General features: G+C 42.2%; 1 protein-coding gene across 2 annotated transcripts in view; it reads right to left on the bottom strand.

The window, feature by feature from the left end:
- Positions 1 to 15,173, bottom strand: part of KIAA1210 (KIAA1210 ortholog) — a 39,713-nt gene extending 24,540 nt beyond the window's left edge. The window contains exon 1 of one of the 2 annotated variants that reach the window (XM_070759916.1): positions 14,865 to 15,173. Coding sequence is in view for 1 of the 2 variants with exons in the window: in XM_070759915.1 (XP_070616016.1) it covers positions 2,381 to 2,415 (35 nt within the window). In the remaining variant the exon portion in view is untranslated. Of the gene's footprint in view, positions 1 to 2,380; positions 2,504 to 14,864 lie in introns of those variants that run through there. The other variant, XM_070759915.1, reaches the window with a different exon arrangement.
- Positions 15,174 to 20,233: the final 5,060 nt, after the last annotated feature.

The following is a 20,233-nucleotide window of genomic DNA, read 5'->3' as shown; positions in this document are numbered from 1 at the left end:
AGAAAGCTTAGAACTATATCGCCTTAAACACAACCTAAGCATAGCCCATAAAATCATCTGCTACAACGTTCTTCCTGTCAATGACTACTTCAGCTTCAACCACAACAACACACGAGCACACAACAGATACAAACTTAAAGTAAACGGCTCTGAACTCGACTGCAGGGAATGCGACTTTAGTAACCGAGTAGTTGATGCATGGAACTCCCTACCAGACTCTGTAGTATCATCACCTAACCCCCAAAACTTTACTCTTAGAGTATCTACTGTTGACCTCTCCTGATTCCTAAGAGGTCAGTAAGGGGTGTGCATAAGTGCACCAGCGTGCCTTCCGTCCCCTGTCCTAATGTTTCTCTTTTACTAGTATCACGTATATAAATATTGTATCTTTGTATACCACCAATACGTACGTGACAAAAACAACTGGTCAGTCCTAGAACAGTTCAACCCTGGCTGACTTTTAGAAGGTCAGATCCTGAAGATGAAACTCAAAGACTTTGGCCACCTAATGAGAAGGTAGGACTCACTGGAGAAGAGTTTAGTGCTGGGAAGGATGGAGAAAGGGGCGACAGAGAACAAGGTGACCGGACAGAGTCACTTGAAGCAGTTGGTGTGAGCTTAAATGGACTCCAGAAAACAGGAAGGCTTGGAGGAACATTGTACAGCTCATCTGTTTGGAACCCATATCGCATCTCAGACATCAACACCCTTGAAAATGTCCAAAGATACTTCACCAGAAGAGCCCTTCACTCCTCCACTCGAAATAGAATACCCTACGAGACTAGACTTTCAATCCTGGGTCTTGAAAGTTTAGAACTAAGACGCCTTAAACAAGATCTAAGTATTGCCCACAAGATCATATGCTGCAACGTCCTGCCTGTCGACGACTACTTCAGCTTCAACCACAACAACACAAGAGCACACAACAGATTTAAACTTAATATTAACCACTCCAAACTTGACTGTAAAAAATATGACTTCAGTAACCAAGTTGTCGAAGCGTGGAACTCATTACCGGACTCCATAGTGTCATCCCCAAACCCCCAACACTTTACCCTTAGATTATCCACGGTTGACCTATCCAGATTCCTAAGAGGTCAGTAAGGGGCGAGTACAAGTGCACTAGAGTGCCTTCCGTCCCCTGTCCTATTGCTCTCCTATATCTCCTATACCTTTCTTCTATTCCTATATCTCTTCTTCTATTCTTTCATTGATATGTTCTATTACTACAGTATATCTTTTTTTCTATTCTTTCATAGATATATTTTACTATGAGTAACTCCTCTATAACCTTCATCATGTATTTTACTATGTGTATATAGATATATACCTACTAAAATCCTTATTGTGTATTGGACAAAATAAATAAATAAAAAATAAATGAATAAGGTGGGTCGGACACGACTTTGCAACTAACAACAACAGACTGATATTGGGATAACCCAGATTGGAAATGGTAACCCAAAATTGTAGAACCATGTTTTGCAAACTTGGGCAACTGAAAAAAAAATGTGGGAACTTCCCTTCCCAAAATTCCCCAGCCAGCAAAGGGGATTTTATTTTCTTTTATGTTCCAGTTCTGTCCAGTTGTAAAAACCTCCTCCTCTACTACTTCATTCAACCTAAGGCTTCATAAAACAGTTTGAAAGCATTCCTTATCACAAGCTCACCCTGGTCCCTTTCCAAAATCCCAGAAAGGGATACAAACCCCAGAGCTTCCTTATCCTAAAGCAGCCTTCTTTCTTTTCTTTTTTTAATTAAACTTTATTGATTTTCATAAAAATAACAGAAAAACACACAAACATTTAACATATAATTGGGGTTACAATTACCCCTCTCATCTTAGAAGTCTATTTTTATTCAGAAAAAGAATAAAGCAGCCTTCTTTCTGAAGGACCATAGCTCTCCTGGTGCAAGGGAATCCCATTCTAATCAATTACTAATCAATAATCAATTACAATCACTAACCAGTTCAGCATCTGAAACATTCCCCAGATATGAAGTTCTGTTCTGGACCCCTCTTTCTTAATAAACGAGCACAGAATTATGGTATTTCTGACCCATATTCCTTCCTCCTGTTTTTAATTTTTAATTTCACAGTATTTCAGGAAATGCAAAATTAAAAAAAAAAAGTTTTGTTAGCAAACTGTCAAATTGAGCCTGCCCTCTTTCCCAAAGGCATCTCAAAATCCGCTAAGGTTGCTTGCAGGTTTACAGCCCCCAAACTATATACGAGGAGAGAAAGAACAGAGGCTGCAACAAGGAATGCGTTGGAGTAAGTAAGATGTAGTGTTTTGCTTTTCAGCATCCACTAAACCCGGGGGCTCTCTCTTTGGAAGGAAGGAAAGAAAGCAAGAAAGCGTGAATGAAAAGCACTTACTTGTTCGCCTTCAAACAGTTGTAAAAACCTGCCATGGTCTTTTTAGGAATCTTTTACAGCCAGCCGGTCAATCCACAAATATTTGAGGTTTCATCCTTGCGGGCAGAGGGATGTTTCCCACCCCCATCCGAGCTGTTGAACTGAACACTGAAAAAATCCACACTTGCCAATTTCCCAACGCAACCACAAAGATACGACAGCCGGTTTGCTGATACAATGTAAAAGTCACTGTAGGTTTTGCAGAATTGTTCCTAACACTGGAACGAACTGTTCACTTCCCTCTTGTTCTCTATCTCTCCCTCCCTCCCACTCTCTCTCTCTCTTTCCCCCTCTCTCTCCATTCTTTCCCTCTCTCTTTCTCTCTTCTCTCTCTTCTTTCTCTCTTCCCTCCCTCTTCTTTCTTTCTCTCCCCTTCTTTCTTTCTCTCTACTTCCTCTTCTCTCGTCTTTCTTTCCTCACTTTTTTCTCTCTCTCTCTCTCTTTCTAGCTCAACCAAACCGCAGCATCTCAGCTCCAAATCTTAAACCATTTGTATCTTGTAAGAAAAGCCTCCAGACAAAAAAAAAAATCCCACAGAACTGTCCCATCACCCTGGGATTTTTAAAAAAAAATAGGATAGTTTTAATCATTCCAGATAAACATTTGGAATGACCGAGGGAACTAAAAGCATCCGCGTAAACAGTTTATCAAGAAGAATATCGAGTTGTTCCTTTTGGCAACGAGGAATGCCAACATGCCACAAAAATTGTTGCAACATATATATATATATTTCTGACTGGGCTTCCCACCAGTTCAACCAATCCTTTTTCTTTTCTGTGGCCAGCAACATCTGATGGCCATTCATTTTTGTGATTCTTATTTTTGCTTCCTCATTTTTTTTAAAAAAAACTTTTGCAGAAGTTGGAGAGATCTGTCTTATTCTACATGCATCGTGCTGGTTTGACTCAGAGGGTGAGAAAGCATTCACGTCAGAAATACGTGAGAAACGTGGTTAATTCAATCAAACGCCCTTCATCTTTTAAAATTATTATTATTGGGATTTGCAATTAATTCACACCATTTCAAAGTTTTCTCCCTGGAACAAGCCAGGTCTATTCTAAACCGTTTTATTAACTGATTAATAACAGTTATTCATTTAACAACGGAAGCAAGAAAAGAGGGCAAAAATTCACTTATCCTGATCCTACGTAGCTTCTGGCAATCTCACACTACTCACAAGAGCCTACAAAACTTTTGCCAGACTCATCCTCGAATACAGCTCATCTGTCTGGAACCCATACCACATCTCGGACATCAACACCCTTGAAAACGTCCAAAGATACTTCATCAGAAGAGCCCTTCACTCCTCCACTCGAAACAGAACACCCTACGAAAATAGACTAACAATCCTGGGTCTAGAAAGCTTAGAACTACGGCGCCTAAAACACGATTTAAGTATTGCCCACAAGATCATATGCTGCAACATCCTACCGGTCAATGACTACTTCAGCTTCAACCGCAACAACACAAGAGCACGCAACAGATTCAAACTTAATATTAACCGCTCCAAACCTGACTGTAAAAAATATGACTTTAACAATCGAGTTGTCGAAGCGTGGAACTCATTACAGGACTCCGTAGTATCATCCCCTAACCCCCAACATTTCTCCCTTAGACTATCCACGATTGACCTCTCCAGGTTCCTAAGAGGTCAGTAAGGGGCGGACATAAGTGCACTAGTGTGCCTTTCATCCCCTGTCCAATTGTCTTTCCTTTATCTCACATATCATATATATTTTCTTCCTTTCATATATCTTCTCCTCTATTTTTACATATTATCTTTATATATATTACTTCATGTCTATTCTCTTCCATATGTATTGTGTATTGGACAAATGAATAAATAAATAAAAATAAATAAATAAATAAATGTCTCGCTCAATGACAGGAATTTTAGGCTCAATTGAAGTCGTATGTCGACGTCTACTTTTATCTGCACAGCATTTATTTTTCTGTCTGTAATTAAAGCATTTTTTCCTCTGAAAGCAGAGATCCAATGCTTACTGTTTTGCAAAGTTACATCAGATTTTAGTCATAATTAGTTTCTGGACCGCTCCACTTTGATATGGCCCAAGGGTTAAAAAATAAACACATGTTATGTATGCAAAGTTACATTTTTGATCTCATTCAAATAACTTTTACAGATCCAAAACGCAGGTTGTTTGCATGGGGTTTTTCATGTATGTGATGAACACAGTCCCCGCAGCTTAAATAAACCATGATTTGCGGTCAAATCTCAGCTTTGTTTTGAGAGAGAGGCGAGATCAGACAAGGCAATTCCATGTGACATAAACTGCATTCAGCCAAAACTGGAAAACTGTAATTCTTTTGTTTAATCCATTTTTAAAGCCATACATCTCAACAAGCATTGGAGGTAAACAAACAGCAATCAGAATTATAAAACGATTCCTGTGTAGGGATACCAGATTTATTGCACAAATGCCGCACGAATCCCAGCGACCGGTTAGGTCCCACAGAGTTGGCCTTCTCAGGGTCCCGTCGACTAAATAATGTCATTTGGTGGGACCCAGGGGAAGAGCCTTCTCTGTGGCATCCCCGGCCCTCTAGAACCAACTCCCCCCAGAGATCAGAATTGCCCTCACCCTCCTTGCCTTTCGTAAACTTCTCAAAAGACACCTCTGCCATCAGGCATGGGGGAATTGAAATATCTTCCCCAGGCCTATATAATTTATGTATGGTGTGTTGTGTGCATGTTTTTTAAATTATGAGTTTTTAACTTCGTATTATTAGATTTGTATTGTACATTGTTTCTATCACTGCTGTGAGCCGCCCCGAGTCTACGGGAAGGGGCGGCATACAAAATAAATAAATAAATAAATAAATAAATAAATGAATGAATGAATGAACGAACGAACGAACAAACAAACAAACAAACAAACAAATATTAAAATCTAAAAAAAGAAAAAAGATAGAAAATGAAAATTAGGATTGCCGTAACTCGTATAAACACTTGATTAAGTCTTTTGTTCTGAAGAACAGCTGCAGATTCGTCGGCTAATCTGCCTGATTCATTTCCAATTAAGCAAGTTCAAACAAACCAACATTCCTGTTTGCTTGGTGCTGATGGGCCAATATCCCGCAATGCATATTTAAGTTTGTAACTATTAATTCATTACATTTTTAGGCATGATTTGTTGACATAACAGTTTTAGATGTTTTCACTCCATTGCAATTTCAGATGCCGTCCTACTGAATATAATTTCCACATTTACATTATGTTTTAATATGGGCTGCATCCTGGATATCAAGTGGAATAGATTAGAGCTGGAAGGGACCTTTGGAGGTCTTCTAGCCCAACCCCTTGCTCAAGCGGGAGAACCTGTACCAGTGATGGTGAACCTTTTTTTGCTTGGTGCCAAAAGTGTGCACATGCCCACATGTATAATGCAATGCTGTTGTGTGTCCCCCCACTGCTCCCCCACGCATGCCGTTGGCCTCACTGAGGCCTCCAGACTTCTAGTAATCCCGTTGGGCCATTTTTTACCCTCCTCAGGCTTCAGGAAAGCCACTGGGGCCTGTGGGTGGTAAGAAATGGGCCTAACAGGCATAGCGGAAGTTCATTTCTGAACTTCTGGTAGGCCCACTGGGACATTTTTTGCCCTCCTCAGGCTTTAAGAAAACCTCTGGAGGCTGCAGATGGTGAAAAACAGGCCCAACAGGCCTGCAAGAAGTTCAGAAATGAACTTCCGGTAGGCCCGTTGGGCTGTTTTTCACCCTCTTCAGGCTTCAGGAAAGCCTCTGCAGCCTGTGGATGGCAAAAAAATGGGCCCAACAGGTCCACCGAAAATTCAGAAATGAATTTCTGATAGGCCCATTGGGGCCTTTTTCACCCTCCTCAGGCTTCAGGAAAGCCTCCAGAGCCTGTGGATGGTAAAAAACGGGCCCAACAGGCCTACCAGAAGTTCAGAAATGAAGTTCCAGTAGGCCCATTGGGCTGTTTTTCAGCCTCTTCAGGCTTTAAGAAAGCCTCTGCAGCCTGCGGATGGTGAAAAACGGGCCCAATAGACCTGCAAGAAATTCAGAAATGAACTTCTGATAGGCCCGTTGGGCCGTTTTTCATTCTCCTCAGGCTTCAGGAAAGCCTCCAGAGCCTGTGGATGGCGAAAAACGAGCCCAACAGGCCTACCAGAAGTTCAGAAATGAAGTTCCGGTAGGCCCGTTGGGCTGTTTTTCACCTTCTTCAGTTTTCTGCAGCCTGTGGATAGCAAAAAAATGGGCTCAACAGGCCTCCCGGAAGTTCAGAATTGTCGTAAGTCACATTTTTCAGCGCCGTAGCTTCAAACGGTCACTAAACAAACAGTTGTGTAAATTGAGGATTACTGTAGGAATATCTGGCCTATTATCTCCACAAAGGGGGAAAAACAATTTTAAGATTAGCAGCCTGGCCCCGGGGAAATTTAAATCCTTTTAAAGGGCGAGGAAAAGTGTTTTCATCCCAAAGGTATACTGTTAAAATCTTGACATTGTCAAACATGTATTATGTAAAGGTACAATAATCTTCTCTGGAATTAATTTTCATCCCTAAGGAGAGAGAGAGAGAGGATGAGGCAAGTTCAGACAAAGACCGAATATCCCTCCGTCTTTGAGAAAGCAGTCTAAAAAAACTCTACCTGTGAGCTCTACAACATAAACTCTCCAATCACCAATTTCGTTTCCCACTAACTAGGTTCAAACAAGCCACTTTTCTTTCCCCCCATGGTTCTTAGAGGGAGCCACAAAAGGCTGGGTTCACCCCTGCCTCGAACCCACAAGCTGGGCTTTACATACCACCACGTGTACAGTACAAACTCCCTATGGCTGAGTTTACCCATAGTGCAAATTAAATTCCTTGATGCAATATTTGAATCCGGTCGAGCCGATCAAACTGGATTGGATTGGATTGTTTTGGAATTAGGAGGGCTGCAAAAAGTAAAAATTAAGTAACAGGGAGAGAGAATGGAGTAGAATAACAGAGTTGGAAGGGACCTTGGAGGTCTTCTAGTCCAACCCCCTGCTTAGGCAGGAAAACCTACACCTCATCAGACAAATGGTTATCTAACATCTTCTTAAAAACTCCCAGTGTTGGAGCATTCATAACTTTTGGAGGCAAGTTGTTCCAACTGTCAGGAAATTTCTCCTTAGTTTTAAGTTGCTTCTCTCCTTGTTTAGTTTCCACCCGTCGCTTCTCATTCTACCCTCAGGTGCTTTGGAGAATAGCTTGACTCCCTCTTCTTGTCAATGACTACTTCAGCTTCAACCACAATAATACACGAGCACATAACAGATACCAACTCAAAGTAAACTGCTCCAAACTCAACTGTAGAAAGTTTTGACTTTAGCAACAGAGTGGTTAATGCCTGGAACTCACTACTTTATTTATTTGTTTGTTTGTTTGTTTGTTTGTTTGTTTGTTTGTTTGTTTATTCATTCATTTATTTATTCATTCATTTGTCCAATACACAAATACATAGGAAGAAAAATAGACATGTAGTACAGTAATATATATAAGGGTAAAGTGAACTTAGAGGAGAGGATATATGAAAGAAAGAAAATATATATGATAAGTGAGAGAAAGGAAAGACAATTGGACAGGGGACGAAAGGACTCTGTTGTTTCATCACCAAACCCCCAAAATGTTACCTTTAGACTGTCCACTGTTGATCTCACCCAATTCCTAAGAGGTCAGTAAGGGGCGTGCGTAAGTGCACCAGTGTGCCTACCATCCCCTCTCCTAAGTTTCTCTCTTATTAGTACCAATATCATTTATATAAATAGAGTTATTGCTTTGTATACTACCAATACGTAAATCCACAAATAAATAAAAGATAAATTCTAAGAGGCCTGCAAATGGAGATTTCCTCAAAATGGAAGACTCAGCCATGAGATATGATCTTGCAGCTGCAAAAGGCTTCTTCTGTTAGGAGTCTGGAAAACATCCACAAGTTCCTATGTATCAAGAAGTAAATTTATATCGCAGATAATAACATTTGGGGAGATGCTTTCTTCAACATTGTTCTCTAGCTGGGGCGCTTGGCCTTCAACTCACACCATTCTTAGCTAGTTCGGCCATTGGACTGAGGAATGTGGATTTAAAGTGTAGATTCAGCAGAAGTATAATACCCCATTGTTCTTACAGAAACAAATAATTGCTAATTGCAGATTACAATACACAATGAGCAATTCATGTAGTGACCCTTTGAAGTTGCAACAGCCCTGAAGAAGAAGACTTATGACCGTTTTGCACACTTATGACCGTTCCAAGCATCCCCCACGGTCACATGAAAATTTAGATGTTTGGCCACTCTCACATTTATGACGGTTGCAATGGCCCGAGGTCATGTGATTCTCCTTTTGCAACTTTCTTGACAAGCAAAGTCAATGGGGGAAATCTGATTCACTTAAAGACTCGTTTTACAACTGCAGGAATCAACTTAATAAATGTGGCAATATAGAGCCAAACTTCGCTTAACAAATATAATAATAATAATAATAATAATAATAATAATAATAATAATAATAATAATACATAAATACACAAAAATTTTTAAAAAATATCTCCGGGACCGCCTTCTGCCGCACGAATCCCAGCGACCGATTAGGTCCCACAGAGTTGGCCTTCTCCGGGTCCCGTCAACTAAACAATGCCGTTTGACGGGACCCAGGGGAAGAGCCTTCTCTGTGGTGGCCCCGACCCTCTGGAACCAGCTCCCCCCAGAGATTAGAACTGCCCCCACCCTCCTTGCCTTTCGTAAACTCCTTAAAACCCACCTTTGCCATCAGGCATGGGGGAATTGAAACATCTCCCCCAGGCCTATACAGTTTATGTATGGTATGCTTGTGTGTATGTTTGCTTTTAATGATGGGGCTTTTAGTGTTTCTTTTAAATTATTAGATTTGTTATATATTGTTTATTATTACTGTGAGCCGCCCCGAGTCTACGGAGAGGGGTGGCATACAAATCTAATAAAAATAAATAGATAGATAGATAGATAGATAGATAGATAGATAGATAGATAGATAGATAATAACAACAACAATAATAATAACAACAACAAAAACAACAACAGAGTTGGAAGGGACCTTGGAGGTCTTCTAGTCCAACCCCCTGCTTAGGCAGGAAACCCTATACTACTTCAGACAGATGGTCATCCAACATCTGCTTAAAAACTTCCAGTATTGGGGCATTCACAACTTCTGGAGGAAAGTTGTTCCACTGGTCAACCATTCTGACTGTCAGGAAATTTCTCCTTAGTTCTAAGTTGCTTCTCTCCTCGTTTAGTTTCCACCCATTGCTTCTTGTTCTACCCTCAGGTGCTTTGGAGAATAGGTGTCATTAAGTGGAGGGCTGGCTGTATGTATGAATATTTGGAGCCCTTGGTGCTTGCGGAGTTTGGTTGTTTATCAATATATTATCAATATTTCCAACATTAAGTGGTGCCAAAGCACCTGAAGGTAGGATTGAAGCAATGGGTGGAAAGTAATCCAGGAGAGAAGCAACTTAGAACTAAGGAAGAATTCCTTGACAGTGAGAACAATTAATCAGTGGAACAGCTTGCCTCCAGAAGTTGTAAATGCTCCAACACTTGGAGTTTTTAAGAAGATGTTGGCTAACCATCTGTCTGAAGTAATGTAGGGTTTCCTGCCTAAACAGTGGATTGGACTAGAAGGCCTCCAAGTCCCCTTCCAACACTGTTATTCTGTAGGCACCGTATTCTGTAGGCAATCAACATTAAACTCAGTTGGATTTGCACAAAGACAGCTAATAAAACTGGGCTAAGCCACAAGAGCAGAGGTGTGGTTTAAGCCTAAGTCTCGCTTGAGTTCACATAATATATTCAGTTTTAACCATGTTTGCGGTTTATCACAGCCATCATAAATACATATATATATATCTCACGTGTTTTTTGCTGAAATTTTAAAATTAAGGGAGACTAGGATGGCACCATTTCGGCCTTGTTCTGGCCTCATCAGCTAGCCACACCCTTACTGGGATTTGATATCCCTGGGACTGGAATATACCAGGGTGATCCGACATAAAACACACACACACATATATATGTGATATGTGATTTCACCAAAACGTCGCATAGACATGCAAAATATTACACGGGGCAAAACCCGAACTCAGAACAATCTACATACATATACCCGTGAAAATCTACGAAAACATATATATATATATGTCACATGTTTTTGCTGAATTTGAAAATTAAGGGAGACTAGGATAGATCTATTTCGGCCTTATTTTGGCCTCACCAGCTAGCCATACCCTCACTGGGACTTGAACCTGCAACCTTTGCCTTGTAAGGCAGAGAATTAACCTCTAGGCTACAGAATCCAATCCTTTCAGCTCTGTACCATGGAAGGGTTACATTTTGTGTCGAATCACCCTGGTATATTGAAGGAACATCACAGCTCCTTTTTTGCCTCTCGGTCCAACCATATATATATGTAGATTGTTCTGAGTTCGGGTTTTGCCCTGTGTAATATTTTGAATGTCTATGCGACGTTTCGGTGAAATCACATTCATCATCATCAGGCTGAAGTTGTAAGCTTTGTGCTGCTGTAAATATAGTTTACAACTTACAGCTTACAACTTCAGCCTGATGATGGTGAATGTGATTTCACCGAAACGTCGCATAGACATTCCCAAACAAAACCCAAACTCAGAACAATCTACATACATATACCCGTGAAAATCTACGAAAACAAATATATATATTTTACAACAGCACGAAGCTTGGAAACTTCAGCCTGATGATGGTGAATGTGATTTCACCGAAACGTCGCATAAACATGCAAAATATTACACAGGGCAAAACCCGAACTCAGAACAATCTACATATATATATATATATACACATACATACATACATACATACATACATACATACATACATACACATATATATACTGTATCTGCCTTGTCTTACAAGACTGATGCACAGAATGAGGCCATATAATTGGTGTTTTGAACAAATTAGCATGAAACAAAACTATGGAAAATTAACTTTGATTTTAAAAAAAGACTACAACATAACAATAGTCATGTTACTGGTTTAGAAATAAAAGCTCTTTAAAATTGCAATTGGGGTGGATTTGAAAGAGGAAGGAACATTCCGGCAGCCCCATCAACAACAGAGCCATTCTCTCTTTTCCTGCTAGAATACAACATTTCCATTACACACTTTCAAACCCTCACACGAAGGATCTCTTAGAAATCTCCACTCCAAATATCAGAATCGGTTTAGAACAGAGTTTTGCAAACTCTTAAGATATGTCCAGCTCAGCTCAGAATTCTCCGGTCAACATGGGAGTTGAAATACATATATGATGGCTGGGGAATTCTGGGAAGTGAAGTCCATCCATGAGGGATGGAGAATTCTGGGAATTGAAGTTAATCGATGAGGCTGGGGAATTCTGGGAGTTCAAATCCATACACGATTGCTTAGGAATTAGCAATAGGACTTAGACGTATATACCGCCCCGCAGTGTTTCTACAGCCCTCTCTATGTGGTTTACAGAGAGTCAGCCTATTGCCCCCAACAATCTGGGTCCTCATTTTACCCACCTCGGAAGGATGGAAGGCTGAGTCAGCCTTGAGCCTGGTGAGATTTGAACTGCTGAACTACAGCCAGCAGTCAGCAGAAGCGGCTTGCAGTACTGCACTCTAACCACTGCGCCACCAAGGCTCATCATAAATTCTGGGAATTTATGAGCCTTGGGAATTGAATTGAATTCCCATAAATGTTGGTTATGACCTATAAAGCTCTACATGGCATCGGACCAGAATATCTCCGGGACCGCCTTCTGCCGGACGAATCCCAGCGACCGGTTAGGTCCCACAGAGTGGGCCTTCTCTGGGTCCCGTCGACTAAACAATGTCATCTGGCGGGACCCAGGGGAAGAGCCTTCTCTGTGGTGGCTCCGACCCTCTGGAACCAGCTCCCCCCAGAGATTAGGATTGCCCCCACCCTCCTTGTCTTTCGGAAACTCCTTAAAACCCACCTCTGCTGTCAGGCATGGGGGAATTGAAACATCTCCCCCTTGCCCATGTAGTTTCTGTGTATGATTCGACTGTGTGCTTGTTTTTTATATATTGGGGTTTCTTTTGGATTTTTTAACCTAAAACTGTAATTTAGATGGCTAAATAGTAGATTTATTACTATGTATTGTTTTTTACCATTGTTGTGAGCCGCCCCGAGTCTTCGGAGAGGGGCGGCATATAAATCCAATAAATATAATCTAATTTAATCTAAATACTGGGAATTGAAGTCCATATGGCTGTGGAATTCTGAGAAATGAAGTCTATATGTGAGGGATGGGGAATTCTGGGAATTGATGTTCATAGGTAATGGCTGGGAATTCTGGGAGTTGAGTCAATACATGATAGCTGGGGAATTCTGGGAATTGAAGTCCATACACGATGGCTGGGGAATTCTTGGAGTTGAATACCCCAGTGTTCAAAGATGCCAAGTTTAAAAAGCACTGATTTAGAGCAACCAATCAACAGGTATAACCCAAATCTGAGCAAAACTCTACTCAGGGCAACCGGTTCTTCCTCTGTCACTAAAGGAGGAGGAGGAGGAGGAGAGGGAGAAAAGAAGATTGAGAAGAGAGGAAGAGGAAGGAGAAGAGGAGGAGAAGAGGAGGAAAAGAAGGAGGAGAGGAGGAAAGAGAGAAGGGGGAGGAGAGGAGGAAGATGGAGAGAAGAAGAAGGAGAGGAGAAAAAGAAGGAGAACAGGAGGAAGAGAAGGAGGAGAAGAGCAGGAGAAGGAAGAGGAAAGGAGGAGGAGGAAGAGAAGAAGATTGAGAGAAGAGGAGGAAGAAGGAGAAAAGAAGAAGAAGAAGGAGAAGAGGAGGAAGAGGAGGAGGAGGAGGAGGAAAGGAGGAGGAAGAGGAAAGAAGGAGGGAGAAAAGGAGATTGAGAGGAGAGGAGGAGGAAGGAGAAGAGGAGGAGAAGAAGAGGAAAAGGAAGAGGAGAGGAGGAAGATGAAGAGAAGGAGAAGGGGGAAAAGAAGAAAGAGAATAGTAGGAAGAGAAGGAGGAGAAGAGCAGGAGAAGGAAGAGGAAAGAAGGACAGGAGGAGGAAGAGAAGAAGATTGAGAGAAGAGGAGGAAGAAGGAGAAAAGAAGAAGAAGGAGAAGAGGAGGAAGGGGAGGGGGGGAGGAGGAAAGGAGAAGGAAGAGGAAAGAAGGAGGGAGAAAAGGAGATTGAGAGGAGAGGAGGAGGAAGGAGAAAAGGAGGAGAAGAGGAGGAAAAGGAAGAGGAGAGGAGGAAGATGAAGGGAAGGAGAAGGGGGAAAAGAAGAAAGAGAATAGTAGGAAGAGAAGGAGGAGAAGAGCAGGAGAAGGAAGAGGAAAGAAGGAGAGGAGGAGGAGGAGGAGGAGATTGAGAGAAGAGGAGGAAGAAAGAGAAAAGAAGGAGAAGGAGAAGAGGAGGAAGAGGAGGAGGAGGAGAGGAGAAGGAAGAGGAAAGAAGGGGGAAGAGGAAGAGAAGGAGAAGGAAAGGAAGAAAAGAAGAAGGAAGAGTGGAGGAGGAAAACAGGAGAGGAGGAAGAGGAGGAGGAGGAGGAGGAAGAGAAGAAGATTGAGAGAAGAGGAGGAAGAAAGAGAAAAGAAGGAGAAGGAGAAGAGGAGGAAGAGGAGGAGGAGGAGAGGAGAAGGAAGAGGAAAGAAGGGGGAAGAGGAAGAGAAGGAGAAGGAAAGGAAGAAAAGAAGAAGGAAGAGTGGAGGAGGAAAACAGGAGAGGAGGAAGAGGAGGAGGAGGAGGAAGAGAAGAAGATTGAGAGAAGAGGACGAAGAAGGAGAAAAGAAGGAGAAAGAGAAGAGGAGGTAGAGGAGGAGGAGGGGGAAGAGGAAAGAAGGGGGAAGAGGGAGAGAAGGAAGAGAAGGAAAGGAAGAGTGGAGGAGGGGAAAAAGGAGAGGATGAAGAGAAGGAGAAGGAAGAGAAGAGATGCCCCCACTCAAAAAGGACTGCACTTCCCACGCCAGGAAAACACACACACACACAAACACACACACACTTTATCCCAGAGTTGTTTCAGAAGAGCAGGTCAGTCCCAGCTGCGAACCAGAAGCCGCGTCTCTCGCCGGCTGTTGGAAGAGCCAGAGCGCTTCTCTCTCGCAAGAGCTCCGGGCCCTTGCAAGTCTCGACCCGTCCCGGGAGGCGCCCCGACCCGCAACAACAACCCTCCCTTCTCTTCCCGACACGCAAAAAAACCCCGCAACTCCCGGCCAAAGCACCCCCAAGCCAGCGCAGCCGAGTTCCCAAAAGGGAGACTTGCAAAAGCCCGGGGAAGAGAGTGCCTCTGAGCACGGGCAGAGCGCGCTTTAGTTTATTCCAACCCCCCACCCCACCTCCCTGGGGTTGCTTTCCTCCAACCCCAAGCCCCAAATCCCGCCTATTGCAAAAGCGGTTGCATTGCGTGCATCCCCTCCGGTACCTGCCCGCCGGGTCTCTACCGCGTGGTCTCCTCTCCCTTTCCAGCCGCCCGGGCTGCCGCTTCCTCTCCCGACGGCCGTGCAGCAGCAGTCGCCGCCCCACGGGCGTTCCCAGCCGGGGAGCGGACTAGGCTGCCTGCCTGCCAGGCATCTGGGCGCCTTCCTGCTCTCGGCTCAGCCCCGAGGCTGCGTTCCCACGTGCAATGCATCTCTTGACACGGGTCTCGGGCTCCGTCCGTCCCTGCAACGAGCGTTCGGGCCTGACCCGTGATTGCCCATCTGCAGCTGCCCGGTTTGGCCTCCCTTGTTGTGTCCGAAGCAAGCCAGAGCACCCTAGAGCAGTGTTTCTCAACCTTGGCCACTTGAAGATATTTGGACTTCAACTCCCAGAATTCCCCAGCCAGCGAATTTATTTAAATTATTTAAATAAAATAAATAAATAAATAAGTTGAGAAAGACTACTGCCGGGTGCCGTCCCTGGGGCTGCCCTTGAAGACTGTCTGGAAGGCTCCTCCGGGTCTGTCTCTCCAGGCCTGGGTTTCCGAAGGAGAGAAGGGCGCCCTCTGCTGCCGGGACTTGCAAACTGGCTTCTGGGACCTTGGATTTGGCTGCTGTGTATCCTACTTTTTTTATGTTTGATGAGAGGAAGAGGAGGAAGGAGAGAAGGAAGAGAAGAAGAAAGAGGAGGTGGAAGAGAAGAAGGAAAAGAGGAGGAGGGGGAAGGAGGAGAGGAGAGGTAGAGGAGGAAGGAGAGGAGTAAGAGGTGGAAGAAGAAGAGAAGGAGGGAGAAGAGAAGGAGGAGAAGATGAAGAGGAGGAAGAAGGAGAAGGAAGAGAAGAAGAGGTGGAAGAAGAGAAGAGGAGGAGGTGGAGAGGAAGAAGGAGAAGGAGAGAGGAAGAGAAGAAGAGAAGAAGAAAGGAGGTGGAAGAAGAAGAGAGGATAGGAGGAGGAACAGGAGGAAGAGGAGGGGAGGAGGGAGAGGAAAGGAGGAGGGAGAGAAGAAGGAAGAGGAGAGGAGGAGGAAAAAGAAGAGAAGGAGGAAAAGACGAGGAACAAGAGGAGGAGGAGGAGAGGAGAAAGAGGAAGAGGAAGAGGAGGAAGAGAAGGCGGTAGAGGAGTGAATTGTTCTTAATTTATTTTAAGATGTTTCCCTGTTAAGATTCAGTTATTCAGATGGGCAATCAGATTAAATGAATAATTAAAGCTCTTTTTTCCCCATTTTCCTATCCGAATATATTTGAGCTTCCTCACAGGGTCAAGCGGGCATTCAAAGTCTACAAATTCACAATGTGGTTCTATAGACCTATTTTGGGGACCCGCCCTGGGCTTAGTTTCCAAGCATCTAAAAACACCACCTCCCGTCTGCATCGGTGCCAACACTGATTGTGATCTTAACTGCTACGGTAATGTAATTAATTTTGGTTATCTCTAATATAATTGTTTTTATTCTGTTTCTTGTTGTTCGCTACCCAGGGTCCCCTGGCTGAGATGAGCAGCTGTAAAAATTGATTAAATTAATAAATAAATAAGCTAGGCTTGCAACCGAGTCTTCGGACAGGGGCGGCATACAAATCTAATAAATAATAACAATAATAATAATAATAACCTTGGGGTGTCATAAACAAAAATGTGTGAAGGCTCCGTGTAATGTGTGAACCCACCATTTGGAATGGAAACTGCACTGTTTAATACTGAAATCCTTCCATGGCCCTCCAGTCAGTAGTTAAGCCATTTTAAACAAGTAAGTAAGTAAATATGTAAGTAAGTAAGTAAGTAAGTAAGTAAGTAAGTAAGTAAGTAAGTAAGTAAGTAAGTAAGTAAGTAAGTAACTAAGTAACTAAATAAGTAAGTAAGTAACTAACTAACTAACTAACTAAGTAACTAACTAAGTAACTAAGTACAAATAAATAAGTACAAATAAATAGAATAGAATAGAATAGAATAGAATAGTTCATTGGCCAAGTGTGATTGGGCACACAAGGAATTTGTCTTGGTGCATATGCTCTCAGCGTACATGAAAGAAAAAGATACATTTGTCAAGAATCATTTGGCACAACACTTAATGATTGTCGGAGGGCTCAAATAAGCAATGAATAAACAATCAATATTAATAAATACAGATAAATAAAAATAAATAAAAATAAATAAATAAATAAAACAAATAAACAAATAAATCTATAGATCTCTCTCTCTCTCGCTCCCTCTCTCTCATCCCCCTTCTTCTCTGGTTTCAAAATATCACAAATAAAGCAAGGCAATTGCATTTTGTAATTATTATTTTTTTACTCACTTCAATTCAAAAATCTCAAATCGTCCTTCATTAATTCCAGCACTCCCTCGTGTGGGGAGAGAACAGAACTAAAACTCCAGTTATAAAAATTTGCCTAGCACGGAGTTTTACAGATTAACAGAGTTGGAAGGGACCTTGGAGGTCATCTAGTCCAACCCCCTGCCTAAGCAGGAGACCCTACACCATTGCTGGCCAATGGCAGTCCAGTCTCCTTAAAAGCCTCCAGGGATGAAGTTCCCACCACTTCTAAAGGCAACTTCTGTTCCATGGGTTGATGGTTCTCACTGTCAGAAAATTCCTCCTTATTTCCAGATTGAATCTCTCCTTGATCAGTTTCCATCCAATATTCCTCGTCTGGCCTTGGAGAATTGTTTGAGTCTCTTTCTCTCTGTGGCAGCCCCCTCCCCAAACATTGGAAGACTGCTATCCTGTCTCCCCTGGTCCTTCTCTTCACTAGATTAGCCAGGCCCAGTTCCTGCAACCGTTATGTTTTAGAATAGAATAGAATAGAATTTTTTATTGGCCAAGTGTGATTGGACACACAAGGAATTTGTCTTGGTGCAGATGCTCTCAGTGTACATAAAATAAAATATACATTTGTCAAGAATCATGTGGTACAACACTTAATGATTGTCATAGGGGTCAAATAAGCAATGAAGAAGCAATATTAATAAAAATCTTAGGATATAAGCAACAAGTTACAGCCATACAGTCAACATGGGAGGAAATGGGTGAAAGGAATGATGAGAAAAACTAGTAGAATAGAAGTGCAGATTTAGTAGAAAGTCTGACAGTGTCGAGGGAATTATTTGTTTAGTAGAGTGATGGCGTTCGGAAAAAAACTGTTCTTGTGTCTAGTTGACTTGGTGTGCAGTGCTCTGTAGCGACGTTTTAAGGGTAGGAGTTGAAACAATTTGTGTCCAGGATGTGAGGGGTCAGTAAATATTTTCCCCACCCTCTTTTTAGCCTCTAATCCCCTAATTCCACTAAACACCAGTACCCCAAAATTCTAACCTCTGCAAAAATCCAAATATACTAATCGTATTTTTTAATTTGTTTAATAAAACAGGTTGTGGAGACACAAAATGTTTGCTATAGTGACTGTGAGCCAACTGGAAGTGGAATTAACTTCATATACAACCAGCCACCCTTCTATTGAATAGTGTCACTCATCTAAAAATGACTTCAGGGCTACATGGACCCCGGAGTCATAAATAGCAATGCAGATTATGGTTGAAGTTGGCCTTCTGCTATATGTTAATTTTCTGTTCTTTAAAAAAAAAAAAATGTTTAGGAACAGGACAGAGAATATGCCAGCAGTGTCATTTGCTACGAGATAGGTATCAAATAAATTCACACTGATTTGCATTGCATTTATTTGAATGTATCTAAATAAATAAACGTGGTGACTGTCGAGGAACATTTAAATATTTTATATATTAACTAAGTGCATTTCTCACGCTGCCACAATCACAGCAAGTCACACGTTGCAACTTTTCCATTTCATGGTGGGGCCAGAGAAGATACACATAGATTCATAATTAATATTATTATTAATGCAGCTGCGAGAGCAATCATGGGCTTTCCTAAATATGCCCATGTTGCACCAACACTCCACAGTCTGCATTGGTTGCCAATCAGTTTCCGGTCACAATTCAAAGTGTTGGTTATGACCTATAAAGCCCTTCATGGCACCGGACCAGACTATCTCAGGGACCGCCTTCTGCTGCACGAATCCCAGCGACCAGTTAGGTCCCACAGAGTGGGTCTTCTCCGGGTCCCATCAACTAAACAATGTCGCTTGGCGGGACCCAGGGGAAGAGCCTTCTCTGTGGCGGCCCCGACCCTGGAACCAACTACCCCCAGAGATTAGAATTGCTCCCACCCTCCTTGCCTTTCGTAAGCTTCTTAAAACCCACCTCTGCTGCCAGGCATGGGGGAATTGAGATACTCTTTCCCCCTAGGCCTTTACAATTTTATGCATGGTATGTCTGTATGTATGTTGGTTTTGCAATAGGGGTTTTTAACTGTTTATATTGGATTGTCATATGCTGTTTACTACTGTTGTTAGCCGCCCTGAGTCTACGGAGAGGGGCGGCATACAAATCCAATAAAATCAAAATCAAATCAAAATAAATTAAATGTCCATGATTGCAACTACTGAGTAAACAGGTAAATTGGGGGGTGGGTGAAGTAGAAAAAGAAGACAGGTATGTGAAAATTGGAAGGGATAATTCAGGGCCCAGCATCAATTTATGGAGCAAGTTAAGAGCCCTACTACCCTAAATTCTCATTTAAAAGTAAAATTTGTTTTTCCCATTATTGAGATCAACTTAAAAATACTGTGAGGTTGTAGGATCGATATTGCAAGAGCCTTGGAGAGAATTGTGTGTAAAGTGTATGTAGATGTTCATCCAGATTTTTCCAGTGTTGTTGCCAATCAGGTTTGATTGCAACAGGTCTGGCCACATCAAGCAGATTATGGAGTAAAAGAATTCATTTGTTTGCTTACAGCACCAAAAAGGCCGCCCAACTCAAAGAATAACTCCAAGCAACATCGTGGCTGTGGATTAAATGTCTCACCCTGTTTTATTTATAATTTTAATTCAAGGGAAAGGGAATCCACTCTCTTCAATGGCGATATGAAGATTTGGTGCCCTGATGATGTTATGTAGTGGTGTAATGAGACGTCCAGAAGAAAACCATCAAGCTTGAAGACCCATCGTTTCAGCCGAGCTAAAAATATTCTCCGTGATTGATATTCTTGCTTGACAAGCAAACATGCTATCCCCAAGGAACAGAGCCTGAACGTTAATCTCTTAATCTTGAAAATATAAATCAGGTTTTAAAGAAGAGATTGGGCAACCATTTGCCTGAAATGGTATAGGGTTTCCTGCCTAAGCAAGGGGTTAGACTAGAAGACCTCCAAGGTCCCTTCCAACTGTTGTTCTGTTCTGCTCTATTCTACTCTGCTCTACTCTATCCTATCCTATCCCATTCCTATTGTATCCTATCCTATTATTTCTATTCCTATTCCTATCCTATCTTATTCTTATACTTATTCCTATCCTATCCTATTAC

This window comes from Erythrolamprus reginae, chromosome 8, assembly GCF_031021105.1.
Source record: "Erythrolamprus reginae isolate rEryReg1 chromosome 8, rEryReg1.hap1, whole genome shotgun sequence".
NCBI classification, from domain to species: domain Eukaryota; kingdom Metazoa; phylum Chordata; class Lepidosauria; order Squamata; family Dipsadidae; genus Erythrolamprus; species Erythrolamprus reginae.
This window is presented reverse-complemented; position numbering and strand designations above follow the sequence as displayed.